The sequence below is a fragment of the Eucalyptus grandis genome, chromosome 1 (assembly GCF_016545825.1).
Source record: "Eucalyptus grandis isolate ANBG69807.140 chromosome 1, ASM1654582v1, whole genome shotgun sequence".
In the NCBI taxonomy this organism is placed as follows: Eukaryota; Viridiplantae; Streptophyta; class Magnoliopsida; order Myrtales; family Myrtaceae; genus Eucalyptus; species Eucalyptus grandis.
The window spans coordinates 26,452,183-26,478,940 of record NC_052612.1 but is presented as its reverse complement, the minus strand read 5'-3'; the positions used below and the strand labels follow the sequence as shown (position 1 = coordinate 26,478,940).

At 37.7% G+C, this 26,758-nt stretch overlaps 4 protein-coding genes across 11 annotated transcripts in view; 1 reads left to right on the top strand and 3 right to left on the bottom strand.

Annotated features, from left to right (window-relative positions):
- Positions 1-2,659, bottom strand: part of LOC104416807 (TMV resistance protein N) — a 46,241-nt gene extending 43,582 nt beyond the window's left edge. For both annotated transcript variants that reach the window (XM_039311573.1, XM_039311572.1), the window contains exons 1-2: positions 1,971-2,659; positions 1,610-1,884 (exon numbers count right to left, since the gene is read on the bottom strand). In XM_039311573.1, coding sequence (XP_039167507.1) covers positions 1,663-1,884; positions 1,971-2,540 — 792 coding nt within the window. In that variant the 5' untranslated portion in view covers positions 2,541-2,659 and the 3' untranslated portion in view covers positions 1,610-1,662. The remainder of the gene's footprint in view (positions 1-1,609; positions 1,885-1,970) is intronic.
- Positions 1-4,890, bottom strand: part of LOC104416809 (disease resistance protein RPV1) — a 52,666-nt gene extending 47,776 nt beyond the window's left edge. Inside the window, exon 1 of the mRNA XM_039311497.1 lies at positions 4,417-4,890. Coding sequence (XP_039167431.1) covers positions 4,417-4,438 — 22 coding nt within the window. The 5' untranslated portion in view covers positions 4,439-4,890. The remainder of the gene's footprint in view (positions 1-4,416) is intronic.
- The window catches only part of LOC104416040 (OVARIAN TUMOR DOMAIN-containing deubiquitinating enzyme 7-like), an 88,694-nt gene that overhangs the window by 14,388 nt on the left and 47,548 nt on the right, over positions 1-26,758 (top strand). The window lies entirely within an intron of this gene.
- LOC104416804 (TMV resistance protein N-like) lies at positions 2,955-4,230 on the bottom strand. The gene has a single exon (XM_039311576.1). The coding sequence runs from the start codon at positions 3,804-3,806 to the stop codon at positions 3,207-3,209; it is 600 nt and encodes a 199-aa protein (XP_039167510.1). The 5' UTR covers positions 3,807-4,230; the 3' UTR covers positions 2,955-3,206.

The window sequence follows — 26,758 nt, the reverse complement described above, 5'->3', positions numbered from 1 at the left end:
CGAAACCACCAAATTAGAACTATTTAATGGAAAGAAATTGTTGGTAAATACACAATACACAAACATAGAATATATGTAGAAAGGAAAAGATATTTCATGATTGAAATTTGCAATAAGAAATTTTTTCTAGGATAGATAACATTAAAATTTAGATTGTGAAACATGCGAGAGATCAAATAAATTATTAGTTTATGCAACTCTCTATGAATACAAAATTTGTAAAATAAGTAATTGACGACATTTTGGTGAAGAAATTAAATTAAAATCCTGTGGAAGGTCACCTTTACTTTGTACAGTAAAATAAATATGAATACAAAATAATATGTATACCAACATACGTACATATATAACTTTATCTTAGATTTAGGTTAAAATATATTTTAATTAGCGAAGAGAACCCTTACTCACTTCTCTTTAGAAAGCCTTATTAGTCATGCGTGAAAACTGTTACGCACTACTAGCGTGCTAGATGCAACGCCTTTAGAAAGTGAGACTCTTCTATGGAGTTGTACTCCACAAGCCTTGTTTAAAAAGCTGGAGGAGGAATTGGATGGTTGGATGGTCAATATATATCTCCCCACTGTTCTACAGCTAGGCGAGCGGACCCCCAACATGGGGATGTGCAAAGTAGCTTTCCATTGCGTGATTTCTTACTTAGGAAGAAATGGAGCAAAGGTGCTACCGAATGATTCGATTGAAAGCAATGAGAGATTTCTTGAGTAAATAATCCTAACTATTTTTTAAAATGAATAGTTTATCCATAAAGATAAAAGAAAACTTTCTTCGAGTTCTGCTTCTTCCTCCTTCCAAATGTAAAGGACATACTTCTGAAAAATCCCTGGTTAGGTCTGGTACAATGAAAAAAGACAGGACTTTTGCGACTTACTTAAAGTGAAGACTAACTTCCTTTATAGATCCTTTGCTACACAAATTTTAATATTTCTCTTTTCATTATCAGCTGCATGCTATCGGAGAAAGAACAACAGGAGGTTCAATTAAAAGCATTTAGCGTGTATTCGCATCAATGATAAAGCAAATAAGTAAGAAAAATCTCTATCATTTCCATATGCAATGTCAAAGAGTATAATAAGATTGTCTCTGGTATTAAATATAGAATCTTTGATAACATTTTCGTTATCTATATTTCAAAGGCATACAAAATGAATCATCAGTTCATGTTTATTAAAATACTAAGCATATTCATCATTCAATTATGTCACCAATAAGTCCAATTTTCGGTATTAAAGTTACTGACCTTATAAGTTCATTCTTCTTATAATTTCAGTGCTTGTAACATTTTGAAATTGAGGTGGGACCATTTTAGTGAATGTTTTTTTATTCGAAGTAACTTTAAGATTCACATTGGAAAGTGTTTTATACTCCCTAAAACGGAGACTCCACTTATGTTGGTTCATGCAGTAGATCGACATCTTGTATTTAATGCTTTAATCAAATATAAACAATTTAATAGATCAGATAAGTGAGCATCATCGGAGCTAGTAATTGCTGCATTCAGAGTTTTCAATAATTCATGTACATATCCATAATCATATGCATACAGATATAGATATATAAGAGATAAGTAAGGACAATTCATTTGAATGCGCACCTTAAATTGGTCCACCACGACTTGAATGTTGCTTTTGCACAGATCAAGTCTGACTAACTTCTTTGGGCTAGGGGGAAATTTGAGAACCAAGGACATTCAGGCCATTGAAAACATCTCAGTCCATTAGGAAGACAGATAGGACCTTGGAAAGAGTTATGCACATTAATCATGATGAGCAACCTCAATCTTCTCATGTTTGTGAAAGCATTGGGACCTATGTATATTGCTTCTGTCTTGGGTAAAACCAAAACTATGGCTTTTATTGCATTTGTTCCCTGCATTTATAGAACTTGCATTGCAATTAGTATAAAAAGTTAGAGAAGAAGAGAGTAAAATTAGTGTTTAAACAACCAAAACTTACCATATCCCCCGATAGAACATCACAGACATCTTCACAAAGCCATAACCTGCTGCGTTTTCCAGGATCATCGTGACATTCTTGTTTAACAATATCCATGCCCATCAACTGAATCAAGTCATGCATCTGTATTGTCTCCCTTTCTTTAGTTATTAAGGACTTCTCAACAAGAACTTGCACTCCGATAGTCGTGTCAAAGTTGCAACTGTCAAGGACTTCTACGATGTACTCCGTAGATTGCCCCTTGAAGAAACATGCAATATCAAGGAATATCTCCTTTGCATAGTCCTCTAGTCCATCGTAACTTAACTTGAGAACATCATTGATGGTTTTGTTAGGACTTTTAGCAAGTTTATTCAATGCGCTTTCCCACTCCTGTTCTCTTCTACCACATAGGAAAGAGCCCAATACCTCAAGTGCTAAAGGAAGTCCATTAGCATAATGCAAAGCACTATCCACAAGATCCCTCCTTATCACTATTTCCTTACTTCCAAGAAAAGCATGTTTATCGAAAAGTTCAAGAGCTTCCAAATGATCTAGAGTTTTAACTTCATAGATATGATCTTTATCCATCCCATGGAGAGTTAATAGATGGTTATCTCTTGTAGTGATGATGATTCTGCTTCCTTTACCAAACCATTCACGCTCTCCAGCTAAAGCATTTAACTGTTTTACGTCATCGACATCATTGAGAACAAGGAGAACTCTTTTGCGGCAAAGTCTATCTTGCATCAAAGTAATACCTCCATCAACACTCCACACTGTTAATTCTTTTCCCAGTAATATCTCAGACAACAATTTTTCTTGCAAATGAACTAAATCCTTGGAATCTTTTGAAATTTCACGAACATTTGCCAGAAAACATGAAGCCTCAAATCCTCTGAATATATCATTGTAAAGGGCTTTGGCCAATGTTGTTTTTCCTATGCCTCCTTGTCCCCATAATCCTATCATGAAAACATCATCATGAGACTCAAGATTTAACATAGATTCCAGCTTTACCACTTGTCGATATATTCCAACCGGATGCTTGGCAACATGTAAGGGTGTTTGGTCTAGTTGCATAGAGATCTCCTGCACAATTCTCTTGATAAGATCTGCTTCATCTCTGACAAAATCCAGAAAGGTACTTGATACATCAATTTCCAAAGATAATTAACTTTCATGGAAAAAGAAGAAGAGATTCAGCATATAAAAAAGAAAAAACAAAGCAGTGTCACATCAATCACTACTTAGTACTTACTTATCCTTCAAATCCCACCCGGATAAGCTACCCACATCAAAGAGAGCCTTTTTCCATCTCTTCACTTTCTCCGAATCTCTCCCAAACTTTCTCTCATGCTTAACCATAGCTTTTCGGTAGCTCTTTCTTGGTGTTCTCACTTCTCTAGGATCCACTTTGTAGAACACTGGAAAGACCACGAGGTCTCTTTGCTTCTTGCACTCCATGATTTTCGCCACCTCTTCCAAACACCACAACGAGGAAGCATAATTCTCGGAGAAAATGACGATTGCGATACGTGAGTGCTCAATCGCCTTCATAAGTGTCGGCTTTATATAGTCGCCTTTCTGAAGATCCTCACTATCAACGTAAGTGTAGATTCCTTTTTGATCAAGAGCCGCATAGAGATGACTGAGGAAGCTCTTTCGGATGTCCATACCTCTAAAACTCAGGAAGACGTCATAATTCCCTTTCAGATTTGAAGAAGCAGCCCTTAGAGGAGATGAAGGTTGATGTGCTTCCTCAGAATGCTTAGTGTCTGGTTGGGTTGCAACTTTATCTCTCATGTGGATATCACTTTGTACTAATAAAGAAATAGAAATGAAAACCAAGATCATTTATGATGCTCCGAGTCGATAAGCATATACTCCACCAACTAATTTAACAAAAAGCAGCATTTTGCATAAGGTGCACAGAACCATCCTATATAGGTGCTTCTTGACTTGACTTGCCTTTTCCATTAATAAAAGAAATAGAAAAGAAAACTAGCAAGACTCCCATGCTCCTGGTGCTAATATACATGAGTCAATCGCAAAACACCGCCTGTTGGAATATTATTTATAATGAACAATCTGACTTTTTTCTTTCCAAAGGGCTTCTACAAAAGCAAATCCCAAAATAAATTTCCCTCACTTTTCAAACTAAATTTTTCCATACCATATCTTGCATTGAACAGAACAAATTCGAATCTGTTCAGACATTTCTTCAAACACGTAGTGGGCATCGAGTTGGAGAGTGAATATGGACCCACTCGGAGCTCGAGCTCACACTTAAACTCAAGAGAAATCAGCAAGCAACGTTCAAACTCTAGAAAAACCGACTCATTCAGATCCGATGCGAGTGAGGACTAAAGAAATTAAGCTTGCTTTGCTCTTTTAAAATCAAGCAGGACGAGGCAAAAAAAAAAAAAAAGAAGAAGGAACGAGAACTCAATCGTGGGGGCCCTACCTCGCTTGGATTTCTTGGGCATCGTCGGCGGCGAAGGTTGAGAATAGCGACTCCAAACTCGTGTCAGGCTTCAGTCGACTCCACCGAGGTCAGGGACGGCGACGACGAATGGCAGCGGGCGGACGATGCTCTGGAGGTGGCGGACGACGTAGATCGGCTGTGGCTCCGAGGTTTTGTGTGGGGCTTCAATGGCGACCGTTCCCGGAGTAGAGAAAGACCAAGATGCTTCTTGTTTTTTTTTTCTTCCCCTTTTTCGTGAGAGTAAAGAAGTAGGTGACAGTGAAGGAAGGAGTGAGGTAGGATTTCGGGAATGGGATGCGAGAGCAGTCGCCGGCGGGAGGTAGTCGGACGGAGATGGTGGAGGTGGCTGGTCGGTTGAGGTCAGGAGAAAGGGTGGGGAATGCTTTTTTCTTTTCCAGAAAAATGCTGCCTGAAGATGGTGGTCTCCCTTCCACCCTTTTCGTGAACTCCCTGCCTTTTATGGGAAATTGTGTCTTTTAAGAGAGAGAGTGAGAGATCCCTAGAAAGAACTTCTCTTTCAGATTCGAAGAAGCGGCTAGTAAAGATCAATGTCGATGTGCTTCCGCAGAATGTTTATATAGTCGAAGAAGCGGCTATTACTGTCTAGTTGGGTTGCAGCTTTATCTCTCCTGCGTATATCACTTTGCTCTTTTTGACCCTGACTTTCTCGAATCACGCGGCAATGCTAAAGAAAGAAAGCTATGGAAAAGAAAGTAAAGGTGCATTATTGCATGCGTAATTTCCTTGGAATGTGCATAAAATTTGCCCGTTTGCTCGTGTCCTTTCTTTCTTTTCCTCTGTTGACTTGACTTGCTTTAATAAAGAAATAGAAACCAAAACCAACGAGCAATTTGATGCTCCGAGTCAATAAAGCATATTATCCACCAATTAATTTAGCAAAAAGCATATAGTAATAGAAAATAAAATAAAGGACAATCAACGCACACGTAATATCCGTGGGAGGTGCATAAAATTTATGTCGTATCTTTTTTTTTTCCTTTCTCGTCTTGACTTGCTTTCTCTATTAATAAAGAAATAGAAATGAAAATCAACCTATAATTTTGATGCTTGAGTCTATAGGCATATTCTCGATCGAACTGATTTGATAGAAAGCAGATAGTGATAGAAAAGAAAACAAAAACACAATCAATGCATGCATAATTTCCACCGCATTTTGTGGAAGGTGTGTGGAACCTGATTATTGACTTGACTTGCCTTTTTATTCATAAAAGAAATAGAAAAGAAAACTAGAAATACTCCCATGTCCCTGGCATGCACACTAATTTCCATGGGAGGTGCATAAAATTTATGCATGTCCTTTCTTTCTTTTCCTTCTATTGACTTGACTTGCTTTTTCTACTAATAAATAAATAGAAACCAACGAGCAATTTGATGCTCCAAGTCAATAAAGAATATTATCCACCAATTAATTTAACAAAAAGTAGATAAAAATGGAAATAAAATAAATGACAATCAACGCACACATAATAACCATGGGAGGTGCATAAAATTTATGTCGTATATATTTTTTTTTTTTTTTTTTTCCTTTCTCATCTTGACTTGCTTTCTTTATTAATAAAAAAAATAGAAACGAAAATCAACCGATAATTTTGATGCTCGAGTCTGCAGACATAGTCTCGACCGAACTGATTTGATAAAAAGCAGATAGCGATAGAAAACAAAATGAAAGGACAATCAATGCATGCATAATTTCCACGGCATTTTGTGGAAGGTGTGTGGAATCTGGTTCTTAACTTGACTTGCCTTTTTCATTAATAAAGGAAATAGAAAAGAAAATTAGAAATACTCCCATGCCCTTGGCATGCACCTAATTTCCACGGGAGGTGCATAAAATTTAAGCAGGTCCTTTTTTTCTTTTCCTCTGTTGACTTGACTTGCTTTTTCTACTAATAAAGAAATAGAAATGAAAACCAACGAGCAATTTGATGCTCTGAGTCAATAAAGCATATTATCCACCAATTAATTTAACAAAAAGCATATAGTAATAGAAAATAAAATAAAGGACAATCAACGCACACGTAATATCTGCGGGAGGTGCATAAAATTTATGTCGTATCTTTTTTTTTTTTTTTTTCCTTTCTCATCTTGACTTGCTGTCTTTATTAATAAAGAAAAATAAAAACGAAAATCAATCAATAATTCTGATGCTAGAGTCTGCAGGCATATTCTCAACTGAACTAATTTGATAAAAAGTAGATAGCGATAGAAAAGAAAACGAAAGGACAATCAATGAATGCATAATTTCCACGGCATTTTGTGGAAGATGCATGGAATCTGATTCTTGACTTGACTTACATTTTTCATTAATAAAAGAAATAGAAAAGAAAACTAGAAATATTTCCATGCCCTTGGCATGCACACTAATTTCCACGGAAGGTGCTCCTTTCTTTCTTTTCCTCTGTTGATTTGACTTGCTTTTTCTATTAATAAAGAAATAGAAGCGTCCTTCCTTTCTTTTTTTTTTTTTATTGACTTGACTTGCTTTTTCTACTTATAAAGAAATAGAAGCATATTCTCTACTAATTAATTTAATAAAAATAGATAGCAATAGAAAATAAAATAAAAGGACAATCAATGCACAAATAATATCCACGGGAGGTGCATAAAATTTATGTCACATCCTTATTTTTTTTCCTTTCTTGTCTTGATTTACCTTCTCTACTAACAAAAAAAATAGAAACGAAAACCAACTGATAATTATGATGCTCTGAGTTTTTTTTTTTTTGGTCAGAATGATGCTCTGAGTTGGCAAGCATATTCTGGACCAAATTGATTTAATAAAATGTAGGTAGATAGAAACGAAAACAAAAGGACAATCAATGCGCGTGTAATTTCCACGGCATTTTGTAGAAGGTGCGTGGAGCCTTCTTCTTGACTTGACTTGCCTTTTTCTTTAATAAAAAAAATAGAAAAGAAAACTAGCAATACTCCCATGCCCCTAGCGTCAATATACAAGGGTCAATCGCAAAAACAATAGCCTACTGGATTATTATTATTATTATTATTATTATTATTATTATTTTTTGGTGACTCGGGGAACTTTCGTGCACCGCTTCGTGGCGGAATAAACCTGGGTGGCCCGGGCTCCCACCACCGACCCAACCACAGGTGAATCGCGCAGCTTGCACTGAAGCATCGGCCCACGCTAAGTTTTGCACCCTTCCCCCTTGGCGTATGGGGTACCAAGCCTTAACCAGCGCGGCCACCGCGGGCGGTGATGCCTGTTGGATTATTATTTATAATGCACAATTTGACTTATTTTTCTCTCATAATGAATTCTAGACAAGCAAACCCTAAAACAAGTTTCCCCCACTTTCCATCCACTTTTCAAACTAAATTTCTCCATATCATATCTTGCCTAAAGACTATCGAGTCATCACCCCCTTAGCCAAGTCGCTTTGATCTCACTCCTTAATTAATTTTTTTTCGATATTTTATATTTATTTTATATTTTTAATGTCATATTTAGAATTTCTCAGCTAATGTATTATCCACGATCAAATAACTATTTAGGGAATACTTTTTCATTTTTATTTCATTTTTGTCAAACCTTTTATTCCATGTTAACACTCGTTTATCCTAACTTCTTAGTAAATATAATCACTTACTCATATGAAGGTGTTCGTCATTACTGAGCATATATTGTGAACCAACTATATTACGAAGCTGGAGCCTTAAGACTTTGAATAGTAATGACGTATAGAGGATTCGTGGGATGGGGGCTTTTGCTTGATGTCTCAATTATACTATTTAGTGCATGTACAATTGCCTTTCGGCGACGTTCTCATGGAGGAGCTTTTGGACGCTTCTTGCCAATAAAAGGAATGTGAAAGGTTAAGATTTTTATTTTGCATGGATTATAGTATGACTACTGGCTGATGTTGAGAGAACTTGCAATCTAGGAGCAATTTTGAGTTTTTTTCCTCCTTTCATATCAAATGAGAAATACTAAATCCTTCTATATAAAGTTTGTGCTCTCTCTTTCTTGGTTTGAATTATTGAATTCATCTGGTATATCACAATATTTTGGTACTCTGTGGAGGGTTTTATGAAGAGTTGACATGTGGCTCATTAGATGGTCACCACCTCACTTTCGTTTGCTTTAATTTAATTTATTCATCCTTCTTTTTCTCTTCATTTCCAATAAGAACTTATTAACAACAAAGAGTACTTTGTCTAAAGGTGGATGATGTGTGTACCAAAATACCGCGGCACCGGGAACAACAAACAAATGTCGCTAGCGTGATTTTGGTGGCTAAAATTCGCATGATTATTTGATATGCCTTTCATGATTCGCTTACTATAGATATATCACTATACAATGGGAATGAAGAGATCCAAATTTAGAGTGCAGGCCTGTTAGTTAACTTGAGAGAATAGCTTTGGCGTGCAAATCATTTTAAATATTTTTCACAAGACCTATTGGTTATGCAACTATTAACATACTAGTGCTGATAGGAGAAAAGGGTTTTAATTTGAGTATGTCTTCACCAATAATTGGTACGTCATATTTTTCTTTATGCACTAGACATTCTAGTTACAAATTGGATAAGTATTGCTTTTCCTTTCATTGCTCAGGCATGAAAATAAACCAAGCCTTTTATTTACTTGAAAGTGATGCGATTGGTTCAATGTATAAATTCAAAGAAACTAGAAAATTTCTACAAGAACACCTGTAAATGATTTCTTAGTATGCCAATAGCTTAGTTTTTCATACTTTGGGGGGAAGGATCTTCTGCTTGAATAGGACCCTTTTCATTGGATGCTTAGCGATGATAATCTTAGACAAATTAAAGTGCAAGTCCTTCTCAAAAACATTAGATACTTTGGACAAGAGTTCCTAAGAAAGATTTTGCGTAAGTGTTCCATTCAAATTATTTGGTCCAAAAGAATATTTACATGTTAAGCAAGCATACTAATTATGCCGATCATTATGAATTTAATGTGATTTGACAATGTCTCTTATTGTCTTTTTTGCTTAGTCAAAAGCGCAGGGGAGTATTTGCTTATCACTTTCGTGGTAGCTTCACTTCTCGCGACTTTACTCTAGAAAGAAAAATGATAAAATTTGATTTTGATGCTCATACTTGGAGTGAATCCAAGGACAAAGTGAGTCCGGTGACTAATTTACATTGCATTTTTGTTACAAAAATGCTCATATTTCGACCCCTAAAAATATCACTTGCTCACTAGCTAGCAAATATTTGAAGGACTGATGAGCTCAAATTTTTATTTGATACTAATTTAGTCACTTTAAGCTCTTGATAAAATAATATGGGAAAATTTCAAATAAGGATCCGAAGTAGACTAATTTTCTCAAATAATGACCCAAAATGAATTTTGTGTCAGATAAAGACCTAAAATGGACCAATTGTCTCAAATAAGGATTTGAAGTGGTCGAATCAATTCCAAATAAGGATTTGAGCTTGCTGGTCAACCAAACATTCACCAGCTATCAAGCATGTGACATTTATGATGATTGAAGTTTGGGCAATTTTGTCCAAAAAAAATCTAGGGAAAATTAACAAATCCTAAAACAAAAACAAAAGAAAAACCCTAGGTTTTCTATGGTCTCCCCGTTCCTTGTACCCATCCTCTGCAAAGTCAAAGACCGAAGTTCTCCCCATTCCTTGTACCCATTCTTCGCAAAGTCAAAGACCCAAATTCTCTGCTGGTTAAGGCACGAATTCAAAAACAAGAAGAGAACCATATGCTTCTTTCTTTATTTGTGGAGACCCAAATTCTCCACGGGTCGAGCAAGGTGAGGAGCGACGAGAATCGAGTCATGACAATGACCAGGTAGCAATTTGGTTGAGGAGCAACGGGGGAGAAGAAAGAAGAAAATGTAAACATCTAAATGAATAACCTAAATTTAATTAATTTAGAATTTTCCCTTTTTCCAATGACATTTTTGACAAAATTGCCCTATTTTAATCGCCAGAAAATGTCTACCGGCGAACTAAGGTCCTTAATAGAGATTAACTTGATCACTTCGGGTCATTATTTAAAACAATGAGTCCACTTCGAATCCTTATTTAAAACAATGAGTCCACTTCGAATTCTTATTTGAAACAAAGTTCACTTTGGGTCATTATTTGAAAAAAATAAATTTACTTGGTCCTTATTTGGAATTTTCCCAAATAATATCTACTCTAAGCTCTCTTTAAAAAAAAATAATCACGTTCAAGTTCTTATTTGGAATTTTCATTTATTAGTTTTGAAAGATGCCCTGTGTTTCCGACTAAGACAACTTATTAAGTTGCAAGGCTGCAATAAGCTATGATTTTGATTAAATATTTTTATCCAAATTCCTTTGGCTAACTTTATGAAAATAAGCCCCAATGCCAGCGTCACTTCTTCGGCCACAATATAATCAACTCGGCCTATTTCATTTTCAGGACTTCACCTACTTCACTACTTCACTACTTCACAAGTTCAAGCTGCATGATCACAATTCGTTCGCTCTCACGTGCCTTCAAGTCTTTAGTTCTAAGAACTAATTTCACAAGCCACACTAACAATCACTACTCACCCCAATTTCTTTCAATTTGGTATTGACATCTCCAAAGTGTGAAATTGTTTTTTTTTTCAAATCATTATATTATTTTCTTTAGTGGAAAATCGTGAGCATATGTGAAAAATAAGTTAAATATTACTGATGTTGACATTAAGTGCCATTTAAAATGAGATGTCGTAAAAATGGGAACCAAAATGTGTTCCCTAACATTACTTTAAATGATTTTAATTCAGAGTAATGTTTACTTATTAACCTATTTTTACTTGTGTAGGCACATGCTTGGACGTTGATTCGTATTTGATGAAATCAAACTGTGTAATATGTGCTTCGACTTTCTGACATCATACTGGACCTCGATTCATATTTGCATTAACTTAGTCACACGATATCTTTTTTGCACCTTTTCTTTTCTTTTTCTTTTTTTGGCTCAGACACGGGCCAGACACCTATCTCACATATGAAAGCCATGGGGGACGGGTCATCAGGTTTATTGCCTTAAGAGGAGGCTTTGATCGAAAATTCAAAGTGGTCCCAATTCCCTCTAGAAACTAATCAAACCCAAACTCACTCGAAAGAAAAAAAGAAAAGAAAAGAAAAGGAGATCTAGAGCCCAATCACCAGTAAAACCAATATTGAACATAACGGCACTAACCCATCCTCTCATGCTAAGCCCACAATGAATTCTCTTGTGTTTTATCCCTCTTTTTTCGTTTTTTTCCCTATCGTCTTCTTCCTATCATCTTCCATGCGCATATCTCGAAAAGCTCTGCTCTACTAATTAAACAAACTCAACCTCATCGTTGATCCACGTATTCAAGCATCGAATGAAACATCACCGTTGTCTGGCTTTAGTTGCCTGGAGCACCACCATCGTCTGTTAACCATGATGCATGAGCCGAGATTTGCAGAAAGACACGCCGGATATGAGGGGACGAACTGGACCTCATCCAGTGGAAGATTCACCAAGCTAATCAACGTATGGGGCAAAGATTTCGAGCCACTTTTCCCGCCAAGCAAAACGAACAATCACCATGGGGGCCGGATAGATGCAAAAAATAGCAAAAATAGAGAGTCGGTAACATATTTGGAGACCACAAAGTGTACTGAAAAGGAAAGCAGATCCGTAGTAAATGGGGAAAAACATTTTAATCCGCAATGCATAGACTAACAACCACATCCCATAATCAGTATCGTTCAACAAAATCAATCCGAATGTGTCAGTTTTGCTTCCTAATCAATCAACAGCATGTGGCAAGGATCGCAGATTTGACTCACGCATTCCATCAAACACTTGGTGAGCATCTCAGGAAAAGGACTCAATGTAACACCGCACGACAATCCAAATACTTCTTTCTTTGCACAAAGGGTTTAATTCATCAAGGAAAAAAATGATTTCAATCCTGGTCTCTTCCCAGACATACACCAGTTTCAACTTTAAACTAAATCTTCACTCATGAAATGACCGAAAGAAATGTTCCAAAACCAACCTTACCGAGGTGGGATTTTCAACCACGACTGCTGAGTGAAACTCGTCCAGAGAGGTTCAGGTAAGCGTCGATCAACGAACTTGAGATCGATACATGGAGATTGAGCGGGACTTGACAGCTTCAGAGTTTTCGCCTACAAAACAAGGCAAGGCAACGCTTCTCCCGATACTTCACAGAAGCAAGAGATCCACAGTGACGAGCAAGAATTTAATGCCGGAACCGGGAGTCCAAGTACGCCGGCTACAGTGATCGGTGTCGATGGAAATGGCTTCGGGCAAAAGGCTCAACTCCCTCGGATGGACTGAGTGTAAAAACAGAGGATAACAGAGTTTCTGGGCCATGGCGAGGGAATGGTCGCGAGTGATGACGGAAGACGTCCGACTGGGAAGGACGAAGTCCGAAAATCTCCCGGAGTGCTCTCAAAATTTGTTATCATCCCCGCTCTGTGTTTTTACTTCTAGAGTAATTTCTATCTCATTTTCTTGCCTCACTCTCTCTCTCTCTCTCTCTCTCTCACATTTGACAGGAAACGTGAAAATTGGAGAGAAACTTTTGTATTATGTCTTTTTCAAGTTGCAATGTACAAGTATATGACTATATTTGTAGTACAATAAATGAATTAGAAAATATTTACACAATATTAATTTTCCTAAAGTAAATCATATTTACGATTATCTATAATCTGCTTAATCAAATCTTCAGGCTAAATCAATTCTTTCTCCAACATTCCCCCTCAAGCTGGCGGCTTATAAATGTCGAAGGCGCCAAGCTTGCTCAATAGATATCTGTGCTGTCTCTGGCATAAGGGCTTAGTAAAAATATCTGCAGGTTGTTCCACAGTTGCAATTCCTTGAGTGGCAACAATCCCATCTTGAATTTTCTCTCGAGTAAAATGACAGTCAACCTCGATGTGCTTTGTTCTTTCATGAAAAACCGGATTTGCAGCCAATTTAAGAGCTGCATCATTGTCACAAAACAATTCAGTCGCACCATTAATTTGCACACCTAGATCTGAAAGTAATCCCCGAATCCAAACTATTTTGCACACAGTTTTTGCCATAGCTCGATATTCTGATTCCGCTGACGATAATGAAACTGTTGATTGCTTCTTTGTCTTCCATGAAATCAAAGACTTTCCCAGCTTAATACAGAAACCGGTGATAGATCTTCTTGTCATTGGACAAGTGGCATAATCTGTGAACTTTGCATACCATTGTCGAGAGGCCTGTTTGAGTCCATAGAGGGATTTGCGGAGACGACATACTCGAGACTCCCCCTGTCTACGTAATCCCGGTGGAAGTTCTATGTAAATTTATTCATCTAAATCTCCATGAAGAAATGCATTATTCACATCCATTTGGTGCAAGTTCCAATTACACATTGCAGCAACAGATAGAAAAGAACGAACAGTCACTTCTTTCGCAATAGGAGAGAAAGTCTCATGATAATCAAAGCCTTCACGTTGCGTAAATCCCTTAGCGACGAGTCGAGCTTTGTACCGCTCAATTGAACCATTTGCCTTATATTTTATTTTGTAGACCCATTTACAGCCAATGGGTTTTCTGTGAGAAGGTAAGGGAACGACATCCCAAGTGTCATTTGTCGTAAGGGCAGCTAATTCTTCCTTCATAGCTTTTTGCCATCGAATATCACGTGCCGCTTCCTCATAGGAAGATGGTTCCTGTTCTTCAGATATTCTACTGATGCAGCACATGTGTTCTGGCGATAATTTACTGAAGGAAACATAAGAGGACACTGGATATTGCATACCTGGTGTTTCCAAGGTTGGACAAATATAGTCTTTTGTCCATGTTGGAGGTTGCACTTCTCGTCTCGAACGCCTAGGCATTGGGGCAGGTGTTTGTTCAATAATTGGTGATGAGGAGGACCCATTATCATTTTGTTGAGGTGATGAAATGGTTGATCTATTCATCACGGGGGAATAATCTGAAGATCCAGCAGAAAAATCAGTAGATTCAACGGGTGCCCTTACAGGGCATGATCCAAAGCACGACTGATCCGGTGCAACCCAAAAATACTGTGGCTTCATAGATATATCCTCCACCGATAAAAATTGTCGATGATTCAATGTTGATGTTGGCAGCTCATGTGTAGATGTCATCTCTTGGAAAGGGAATACATTCTTATGGAAAACAACATCTCGGCTAACAAAGAAGCGATCTGTAGACATCTCCATAACTCGATAACCCTTCTGCAAAGCTGGATATCCCATAAAAATGCATGGAATAGCACGAGGATCCATATTATGGTAACGTCTCATATTTGTCACATAGCAAAGACAACCAAATACCCGAAGATGACCAATCGTCGGTTCTTTGCCAAAAAGCATTTCAAAAGGGGTGCGTCCTTCTAATATTCTAGTTGGCATGCGATTAATTAAATAGGCTGCTGTGACCACACAATCTCCCCAAAAACATTAAGGAATGGAAGCTTGATATTTTAGTGCTCAGGCAACTTCTAAAAGATGTCGATGTTTACGTTCGACAACATCATTTTGTTGGGGAGTATATGCACAAGAACTCTCATGGTGTATTCCTTGAGAGGATAGGAAAGATTGACACTCATGGGAAAAAAATTCATTGCCATTATCTGTTCGAATCCTTCGAACACCTTTATGGAATTGATTTTTAATCATGGACAAGAATTTCGACAAATGTGAAAAGGTCTGACTCTTGGATTGCATGAGAAATATCCAAGTAGCACGAGAATAATCATCAACTATGGTGAGGAAAAATCGGGATCCATCACGATGTGGTGTATGGTAAGGGCCCCAAATATCCACATGGACTAATAAGAAAGCAGTGGTGGCACGAGATATGCTATTTGGAAATGGTGCTTGTGTTTGTTTTGCCAAAGGGCATATTTTACAATTAGGACAAGGAAAACGAGCACTATGACCTAAATGCTTATGAGAAAGAGAAATTTTATTTCTAGCAACAACATTACAAGATAAGGATAAATCATAATTTTCAGGAGAGTGGACCAAAAATAGAGCCCTTGTTCCATTCTACCCAAGCTCATCAGTTTCCCAGTCGAAAGGTCCTGGAAAAAACAATTTTCAGAATTGAAGTTGGATTGACAATGATTGTCCTCACAAACTTTGGAAACAGATATGAGATTGAATTCGAACTCAGGAATGTACAACACATTTCTTAGGACAATATTTTTGCTAAGGTATACACTCCTAATTTTTCTGACATCAGTGACAGTTCCATTTGGAAGCCGAACAGATATGGAAGATTTAGGCTTTGTATGGACATCATGAATTAAACATTCATTACAAACTATGTGGTCACTGGCGCCTGTATCAATAATCCATGCATCAACTGAAATATTCTTAGTTTCGCATAATGAAGTACCTGAGAAATTGGCACTCTTGTCGACTGTCCTCAGCTGATTTAGTGCCTTCATAATTTGCTCATACTGATCTTGGGTAAGTGGCTGATGAGCTGGATTATTTTCATGTGCAGATACCTGATAAGCAAAAAATTCTTTCCCTTTTTTTTCTTTGTCAGCGGGCTTACTATGTAATTTCCAACATGTTTCAATAGTGTGATGCGGGCGACGACAATATTCACAATACTTACCCTTGGATTTAAAATTTTGTCCTCCCCCTCTTGATGACGTGGCGCCATAAGGACCGTTTGATTCAGCACCATAGGACAGCGGATAGGAACCGTCAGATTCGTGTAAACGGCGCTAATCTGGGCCGTCGGATCGCACAACATAGGGATCGTCGGATCGTCGCTGATCTGGACCGTCGGATCGCACAGCATAAGGACCGTCAGATCCTCTTCCACGCCTGTAATCTCCACCGTCCGTTCGGAATGTACGGGTACCGTCCGATCCTTGTCTTTGATCTTGACCGTTGGATCGGTAAAACTTAGGGTTTTCATTTGGGTCTTCTTCTTCCTCTGCCATTCCAGCACCTCCCGAATGCGACCCAGAGCCACTTGCTCGCTGCGGCGCGCGAAATCCACCGTGAGAGCGGCCCGAGATCCTCGCCGGCGCTGCAAGCATGACGCTCTCTCCTCCCTTCTCTTGTCCAGTGGTCGCGAGGCGTTGGTTTTCTTCTTGGATAGCAAGCTGAAATATACGGCCGAGCGGCGGCACCGGCTCCATGGCGAGGATCTGTGAGTGGAAAGGTACGTAGCTTTCATTTAGGGCTAATAGGAAACCGGTCACCTTCTCGCATTCTCTGATTTCTCTGTATTGTTTGAGTGTCGACTCCGGTCCTTCAAGTTGCTCCTCGGCCGCCTCGAGCTCGTTCCAGAGCGCTGAGAGTCGGTTGAAATAGGCGGTAACTGAGAGGTTCCCCTGTTTTAACTCGGCAAGGGCTTGTGTGAGCGAAAATACCTTGACCCTGTCGAGCTTCCCGTACATTTCCTTGCTATTGTTCCACATTAGTTGTGCGTCTTCAGTCGGAGGGAGCCCAGCCGCAACCTCCGGCGTCACACAATTTCCGATCCATGTACGCACTAATTGATTGCATTTGCGCCAATGGCGCTGCAGGCGTTCATCGGTCGGGAAAGGGACGGATCCGTCAAGGAATCCGTCCTTATCCTTGGTAATGAGGGCCCGCCGGAAGTCCCTCGCCCACGTTGAATAATGGTCTGGTCCGGCGAGTTGAAGGGTGATCAGTCGCAGTTCCGGGCCGTCAGCTGGTGACGTATACAACGCTTCGCCGGGTTCTGGATGGCCGGCGATGGACGGAAAGGCCAGCGGCGCATACCCTGGTGGGAAACTCGGGTAAGGATTCATTCCCAACCCACCCGGGTTCAAATTGGGTCTATGACCCGAAGTTGGCTTTGGGTTGACCCACTGTTGATTTTGCTCGGTGGCTCATGGCCCTTGAATCGGAACCCATGGTACATATGGCCATGAAACTGAAGGAGGAAATTGTCCTGTGACTGAGACAGAAGCAGATGGATGTTGAGCAAGTTGCTCAACCTGTTCCGAGATTTGGTCGGACGATTCTTCTGTTGTGGGTAAGGCTGGATCTTGAATTTCTGGATTGCTGGGGTTCTGCATATTGAATGAAAGGCTGAATTCCTCTTTTTCAACGTGCTGATTTTGTTCTGCAGGTAGTGATTTTGCAGCAACAAAAAGAACAGAAAACAATTGGAGGCAATTCAGAAAATTTGGTGCGGAAGGTAGGTCAGAAACGAGGCTCTGATACCATGACAGAAAACGTGAAAATTGGAGAGAAACTTTAGTATTATGTCTTTTTCGAGTTGCAATGTACAAGTATATGACTAGTTTGTAGTACAATAAATGAATCAGAAAATATTTACACAATATTAATTTTCCTAAAGTAAATCATATTTACGATTATCTATAATTTGCTGAATCAAATCTTCAGGCTAAATCAATTCTTTCTCCAACAACATTCCCCCCAAAACACGATCCTCTGTCCCGTCTTGCTCAGAAAAAAACCGACATTCCCTCCTTGGCGTCGCGTCCTCTGTGTGAGCGGTTATGTAGAGAGAGGTCTGAGAGAGAATGCCCAATGCTGAAGAAGACGATGAGTATTATCTGGTCTCCCCCTCAAGTTCTGGAGGGGAGGAGACTGTATATGGAAGAAGATCTCTCATCTTTTTTCCTTTTTTTTCACGTGTTGTCCCCCAGTCCCCCTTGAGAATGCTGAAATGGGCAGGTTTTATAGATGGGCCAGAGTTGCGCGAATAGGGCCATACAAATTGATGGATAAGGCCTTTTCTTTTCTTTTTATCTTTCTCATTTTTTAATATTTTTTCATCACTTAAATGCTTATCTGATTTATCAACTAAAATTCAAGTGTCAATACCTGTGTGTCCAGTAAAGCTCATAGTGACATGTAAAATTGCAAAAATTGTTAATCAAATGTATTTGTGTCATTCTCAACTCGATTTCGATCAACTTCATCCCAATGTCTTATCTTCTATAGATGGCAACTTATTGTTCACATGATGTTCTTAGTTTCTCGGGATTATGTACAGCAAGTAAGACATTGTTTCGATTTTATACTAATTCAAATCTCTGCATTATGTGTTATGTTTATATTGTCGAATATGTGGAAACAAGATCGAATCATGATTCAAATCCCTTTTGTTCTATTCCCATTAACTGGTTTTGTGACGTCCACACATGATATATATGCAAGGTTCTGGCCCATGAGCTTGGTAAATACAAGTAGTGCTATTTTTGATCGACCAAGTAGTGCTATTTGACATCCATGCTTTTTAACTTTTCTTGAGAAGTAGAGGTTGCATAACTCTTTTAGCCGTTATTTCGACTAAAACAACTTTGAAAGCCGCAAGAAGCCACTTCTTCACTATTTTTATCCAATCCTTCGTTAAGCTTTCCGGAAACAAGCCACTTCTTTGGCCGCAAAATGATCAACACGGTCTAATTTATTTGCAGAACTTAAATGAAATTTTGACGGCTTCACCTAAGAAATATTCCTCACGTGAGTTGAGCGAAGATTTGCAAAAATAATTAACGTAAGACTGGGCCATCCTTGCACTTCAAAGACTTGCAAAAAACAATTAGTCTCCTTGAGACTCCAAACTATCACTTTTCAGTCATGCAAATATTTTCATTTAAAGACTAATACACTTTATTTCCATAAGATATAAATTTTCTCAAACTATCCTCAAGAATTATACAGCTAGGTCTATGTTGACACTAGATTTATTTTGTTGATCGTAAAATGCACTCACATATGTTATTCGTTATTTGGAAGTACATTGTTGTATTTAAGTATTTTCTTACAGGATTTTGGAAAATGGCAAAAAAGAAGAAGAAGAAGATCATCCTTAATCTATGACATAGGGTTGCGTACCCAGCCAATTTACCTTTTGGATGACCGGCTTTCCTGTAGTTTTGAATATGGATTTGTCCGTCCAATCCAGCTGATGTTTGGCCATTTACCCTCTTGTAATCTTGAAGATCTCAAACATGAAAAGAGACAGAGAGCACTTTGATACTTTAGAGCAGTTAAAAAGGGGTTGTAGGCAAGTGGGTTTTCAAAGAAATGAATCCCCATCATAACATATATATATAGGCTATATTTGGCAGTCAGGATAAAATTTAGGATATGATGAGATTTATCTTATCCTGTGTTTAGTGCCTACTCAAGACAGAATAAATGGGGATATAGACTGGATAAAATTATCTCATAAGAAATATAGAATAAATGTGGATAGGATTTTTAGCATCTATAGTAGAAAAATTATATTTCTCAAATGATAGATTTTTAAATTAACAAAATTAAAATGATATTTCAATATAAATAATATTCGAATTCTAATATAGGAAATTCAAAATAACAAAATTTTTTTAGCTATTTTAATGTAGTATTATTTTTATTTATATATTTGAATTTAATTATATTTTATAATTTCACTATATAAATATAAATATATATTTATATTTATTATATATTTAAGGTATTTTAGTATTTTAGGTATATTAGTACAATTTACTATTTAATAAAATTTTACTAGAGAATGATGTGAAGGGAAAAATAAAAAAGAAATTAATTAATAAAAGAGAGGAAAATAAAATAAAAAAGCAAATAAAATAAAGTAAGCAAAAGTGTTGCGAGAGATAGTTATTTTACTCAAATGAAAAATTTTTAAAATTAACAAAATTGAAATTATATCTCAATATAAATAGTATTTGAATTTTAATATAAGAAATTCAAAATAACAAAAATAAGAATTTAGTTTTTTTAATTTAATCTTATTTTTATTTTTATATATTCGAGTTTAATTATATTTTATAGAATAATTTCAATATATAAATATAAATATATTTATTATATATTTTAGGTATTTTAGTATTTTGGTTATATTAGTACAATCTGCAAGTTAATAAAATTTTATTAGAAAATGACGAGAGCGAAAGAAAAAAAGTAAAAAAGAAATTAATTAATAAAAGAGATGAAAATAAAATAAAAAACCAAATAAAATAAAGTAAGTAAAAGTGTTGCGAGAGATTTTTACTATCTTTGTTTTGGTTCATTTTTTACAAACAATGTATATGATATTGTGTGAATATATCCAACTTTATTACTTTGTAATTACCAAACAATAAATATGATATATCAAAATCTCATGAATTTATATTATATTATATTTAGTCATATCATGATTAGAAATTCGGACGATCAAATGTAGTCATAGACACAACGTTTTTTTTTTTTTTGATTTTATTTATTTATTTATTTATTTATTTATTTTGGGGCTTAGCCGCTCAAGGATGGATTAGTGCCAAGGTGCCGGTGATAAAGCGACCCAAAAACAGATTACAAGCCAATAGTCTCTGTTGCTTCTTCAGGCGGGCTTCGCTTCTTAAGGAAAATCCCCAGTTGCCCACAAACAATTTACTTTTTAAATATTTAAACTTTTGAGTAGAAATCCTTAACAAATGATGTAAAAATAGGTATATGAGATTCAATGTCGCCATATTATGTTTTTCTGTGACATGATTGGCTTATAGCGGAGGGTAGTACTTGCAGTATACCCCGTACAATCCCCACACCCAACAGACGGAACATGGAGAGCTAAAGCCCTTGTAACTCCTTGTACTTTCTCTTTGCTCTGACCAAGCCCACCACCGAGGCGACCTACATTGGTATGATGAGTTATTAATTTTTCCGTAACAACACTCACTTGGATCTAAGATTTTATTTCTAATGGCACATTTCTAAATAGCTCGGTGACTCACTATTGAGTTTGGATTCTACAAATTACTCAAATAGTAGGTGACATGCTACAGTAAAAGTGGGCCTATGTTGGCAAGTTGCTTAATCCAACGATATTTTTACTAACTTCAATTTTATCCGTAATGGCAAATTCCTTATTTTAGTGCTAACTAACTAGTTGTAAGCGGACTATGTGGGTAAGTTGCTAATTTCACTGCCAAGTTTATGCTTTAAGTGGTAATTTCCACATATGATAATTTACTTTCCACTCAAAGTTGGTAAATTCCTTATTTCAGTGATTCCTTGCTACCTTTTAAAATGAAACTATGTCAATGAGTTACTAGTTTCATCGGTAAATTACTATCTTCAGCATTAAGTTTTTGTTTTGAGTGATAAATCTATGAAAAAGTTGATTGTTAATTATTGCATTTCTTCTTGATAAATTGCTGTGAGTATACCTGATTAATAGGTTGCTAGTTATATGATTTTACCAACAGGATAAATCTACGAGCCATATTAGGAAATTAACCATGCTCGAAACATTGTTCTTGGTAGCCAATAGGTGCAATTATGATAACATGATACTGAGTCCAATTAAAAGTACTCGCTGCTCATGACTATTACAAAGATAAACTAATGCCATTGAAATTGGTAAACAATACGTAGCTAAGCATGTTGTGCAGAACATGACATTTATTAGTGACATCATGATGTGATTGAAAACGAAAAATCAAACTTCTCGGGATACTTGGTGTTTACCTTCTCTTTGCAATTAATGGATCCTATAAGCTCAAAGTGGAGATCACCCTTTGCTTGAAATACAACTCCTAGAATCTTATTATACAAGTCTTTTGAAGTCACAAAAAGATATATAACCCTCGAGAAGCAACCACTTTGGTGTCTCTCCTCCAAGTAGAATAACTTGGCAATATGTTTTGTGATGAAATGTCTATCATAAATGTAGACCGTTAGATAATTTTTTGAAATTAGCACCTAAAAGGAGGAGTTTCAATGAGTTAAGTGGGCAGTCCTATAGTTCAGATATAGTTAGCAATAGCATCACAAAGAATTTTTTTTTTTTTTTTTTTTTTTTTACATAATAGGTGGAGACTAGACATGTATTATTGAAGATTTTGCAACTAGATGAACATGTATTATTGAAGTTTTTCATTGGGTGATCCTTGTAATTCAACAATGAATAAGAGTTCCATAAATAAAGAGAATATCCTTTGTGTTGCCTTATAGAACCTCCAATACATATACATGTAGAATCACTTTCCATATGTTTGGTTTTCTTTATTAGCCCACCAATTCAGGATTTTCAGCCTTTTATAATACAAAAACGCTCAATGCAGCCAACATGTACATGACTCCATATTAAACACAGAGAGAGAGAGAGAGAGAGAGAGAGAGAGAGAGAGAGAGAGAGAGAGGAGGGAGGGAGGGAGGGAGTCTAACCTCAACAATCTCATATTAAACAGAGAGAGAGAGAGAGAGAGAGAGAGAGAGAGAGAGAGAGTCTAACCTCAACAATCTCAGCTTCACATAAGTTGGAGGGAATTCTACTTAGCGATTTGCAACTAGTTGCCCATAGTGTTATCGATTTGCAACTAGTGTTATCGATTTCACTAGAGAGAAAGAAAGAGAGTAAATCTCAAGTGGGAAACCACGAGCCATGATCAATCCTTTGACAACTAATTTATCACGTCAATTTAAGCTAATATATGGAATCTTATGTAGAGGCGGTGGAAGGTCAGGAATCTCTTCTAGTAATCACTTATTAAGAAGTGGCGGTTGATTAATCATTTTTTAAAAAATTAGTTTGCATGTGACAATTCAGCGAGTCAAACTATTGAAAACTCATTTTTCCAATCCTTTGGGTCTTTTAATAACCCAATAAGCATCAATTTAGTGGAGATGTCGAAGAAATAGCTAAGGAAATCAAGCAATTACGAGAGGAATCATTCAGTTATGTGAGGATATAAGGAAGAGTCCAAAGGAAGAGGAAAGGAAATCAAGCAATTATCAAAGTGAGCTTCATAAAAAGTATGTAATTTCAAAGTTGCTGATCAATCACTTCATCATGAAGATCAAGAACTTCATGGAATTGGCCTTTGAGGACAGTCTTTTCCAACAGAGGGAGAATGACATTGGAAGTATTCGTATATGTATTGGAAGATTTCAAAACCCTCTTTCGTGATTTCCATAATAGGTATAATATGTTCTCTTGATCCTCTCTTGTGATTTCACACAAAAAGAGATTCCTAGAGTTCATTAGTGATCAAGGGAGTACTGTATCCTTGAAGTGGCTTTACCAAGATGAAAAATTGGTTAAGGGAGACCTGCGTTATTTAATCTCGTCCTTGTCCTTCCTATCCTTCACAGTGGGGTTTTCTACCTCACTAAGATTAAACAACCTTTTTCCTAATTTGTTCATTCAACACAATCCGACGTCAATGGGATCGACAAACATGCTAGGAAATTGAAAGACCAAAAATTATGTCTCATATTAGGCACAAAAAGAGAAAAATTTAAGGGACTTTTTACATATATAGTACTATATGCACACATGCTAAGTGTATGCACAAAATTTATATTTGAAAAATTGAGCAAAACCACTAAATTAGAAGTACTTAATGGAAAGAAATTGTTGATAAAATATACACTACACAGGCACATATAGAAAAGGTTAGTGGAAAAGAAAGACTTTTCAAGATTTCAATAAAAAAAAAACTTGTTGTCGGATAAAAAGTTCAGATTTTGATATTGAAACATAAGAGAGGTCAAATAAATTTGGCTTAGTCCGTACTCTCCCATGCACACCAATTCACGACTTATGATCCGAATTTTTGACCAACAAATCATTTTCATTTATGAGTCACCATTAATCATTGTGATAGGTAGATTAGAAAATTAAGTAAAAAATTAGAAGAAATACTTTACTTCTGCAACCAGAGAAATTAATAAATTATAATCGAAAACTTGATTACTTTAATTAATCAACTATTGCCCTTCCATGACCTAATTTTGTTTAAATTTTGAGATTTGATGATTTTTTTTTGAAGGATTTTTATGCAATTTTAGAAGAAACATATTTGAAAACATTTTTAGGCCTTTCCATAATTTTAAAAAATAAATTAAAATAACAATGTAATATAAACTGACCTGGTCGGCCAGACCGCGAGTGCCCGATTCGGATCCGGCCCGGCCGACCTGGGTCACGCCTCCGGATGGCCAGAGAAGAGCCCGCCCCCCATTTTGTCCTTTCGAATTTTTGACTTTTCTACTTTTGCTTTCTTTCTCCTTCCCTCTCTCTTGTCCTGTTCTCTGCGTGTGGTCGGACTAAAGTAGAGAGTCCCCACTTTTTGTACTTTATCGAGCAAGAGACAATAGAAAGACCCCCTTTTTTTTTTTTTAATTCTATAATCATGTTGCCCCTCCCCCTTTTGTTTCCTTCTCTTGTCCTTTTTATTCCCTTCTCTTCACCCGGCACGTCTCTCGCCCATCTCCCCTCTCGCCCTTGCGACCTCACAGAAGCATTCTTGCTTCAAGTTCTCCCCGAGGGCCAAGAACAACATGCTGATGCAGACCATTCAAAAGACTCGAGCTCTAATCAAGATAGTTTGGGCACGCACAGCACAAGCCGCGGCCAGTCATCGCGCGGCGGACATTCGTGGCCACAATGACCATCGCCCCTCGTCTTCGCCGGCCGCAGAGACCGGTCATCCGCGGAACCGTGCCCTGTAGTGAAAGATACCGCGGAGCAAGAACGCACAACGCAAAGGACAGCGGCGGAAATCTACCATGATGCTTTTGACAAACCACGAACACCAGAAACGGACGGGGATCCACGAACAAATGCATACGTTTCAGTCAGGCATTTCATCCAACATATATAGGGTGCATCGGCAAATGGGGGTTAGAAACCAGACCAACGAGCCCGAGCTCAAGCCGCGATTCAAACCAAACGACGCCGGAGGCCTTGCAACCGTAGCTCGCACCTTGATGAGGCCGGAAACTCACACGACCCGAACCACCGCGGCTCGGCAGACGGGCCCGATACAGGGCACAAAAACGTGGCACGACGGGCGCTCGGATGAAGGAGCCCCACCCGGGTCGGGGGTGTCGGACGGCGGACAAGCTCGATATATCGGGCTATGTCCGTCCGCCTCGCTCGTCTCCGAGCCGGTACCCTCGGGAAACCGGCCCCAAATTGAAGAAAAACGAGACAAACCCGAATGGAACCTACCGCGGCTTCCACGCGAGCGAGGCGTGACGGCGGCCGGCGACTCTCCCCTACCATCCACTCTCACTCGCGACTCTCTATCTCTCTCTCTCTCGCGGATCTCTCTCGAATCTCGCTCGGTTTTTCTCTCTGAAAAGCTCCCCTCTTTCTCGACCTTCCCCCTTCTCCCGATTTTCTCTCTTCCAAGTTCCATTCCCTCTTTTAACTGAGCTCGCCGCCCTCTATTTATAGGCGAGGAGGCCGGTCGACGGAGGTGTTCGGACCACCGGTCCTTGGCGCGGCGACCGGGCCTACTCCTGGCCGAACCGGCGTCCCCTCGCCGTCCAATCCGTCGCCGGTCTACCCTCCTCTCTCTGCCGTATGTAGGTCGTCCTGCGCGTCTCTTCTGCAGCGTGAGGAAGAAGGAGAGGGAAGGAGGTGGAGGGGGAAGTAGGCGGAGGGGCCGGGCCTGGGGGGAGGAATGAGCGGAAATGGGCCCAGCCCTGGGTGAAGGAAAAGAAAAGGGGCTGGGGTCAGGCCCAGCCCCAGGCCATTTTTATCTTTTTAAAAAATTAATTTAATAGTCATTTTTTATATTTTTTTGAATTCTTTTTTCCAAAGTGCATAAAAATAAAATAAAATAAATGATGCAAATAATATTAATGTCAATGTGATGTGAAAATCTTTTTTGTTAGGGCTAAATTGATTTGTAACTTTTTGTGCAATTCAAACCTAAATATTTAGCCAAAATTTTAGTGTCAACAAATATATATATATATATATATATATATATATATATATATATATATATAAAGTTGAAGAATAAGAGAGCAATATTAGTGTCTATACCACCATATCTTACTATCCCTAGACAAATGATTAACATCATTACAAAGGCATTTTGCTGCATTTTTCAATATCATCACAAAACTTTTGTATAACAATATCAATGCCCATCAAATGAACCAAGTCATGTATACATAGTGTCCTTCATCTTCAATTGTCAAGGACTTGTCAACAAGAACTTCTACTCCTAAAGTTGTGACTGCCAAGAACTTTCATAATGTATTTTGTAGATCGCTCCTTGAAGAGATAGGTTACGTCAAGGAAGATTTCCTATGCATAGTCCTCTAGTCCATGTAACTTAACTAACGAACATTATTGACGATTTCATTTTTTTTCTAATAATACCTCGGACAACAACTTTTTTTTTTTCCCAAAGGAACTAAATTATTAATAGTATGTCATGAGTTTGAGCCTATAAAATTAACTTTTTGAATAAGTTTCCTAGTTTGAAAGTTTTCTACTTTAGATCTTTTTTTCCTATGTTAGAAGTGAGTCTTCCTTGTGAAGAGTATCCA

What these genes read in the sequence shown, in the direction of transcription:
- LOC104416804 (XM_039311576.1), bottom strand. Translation starts at nt 3,806, where the DNA reads ATGATCTTGGTTTTCATTTCTATTTCTTTATTAGTACAAAGTGATATC.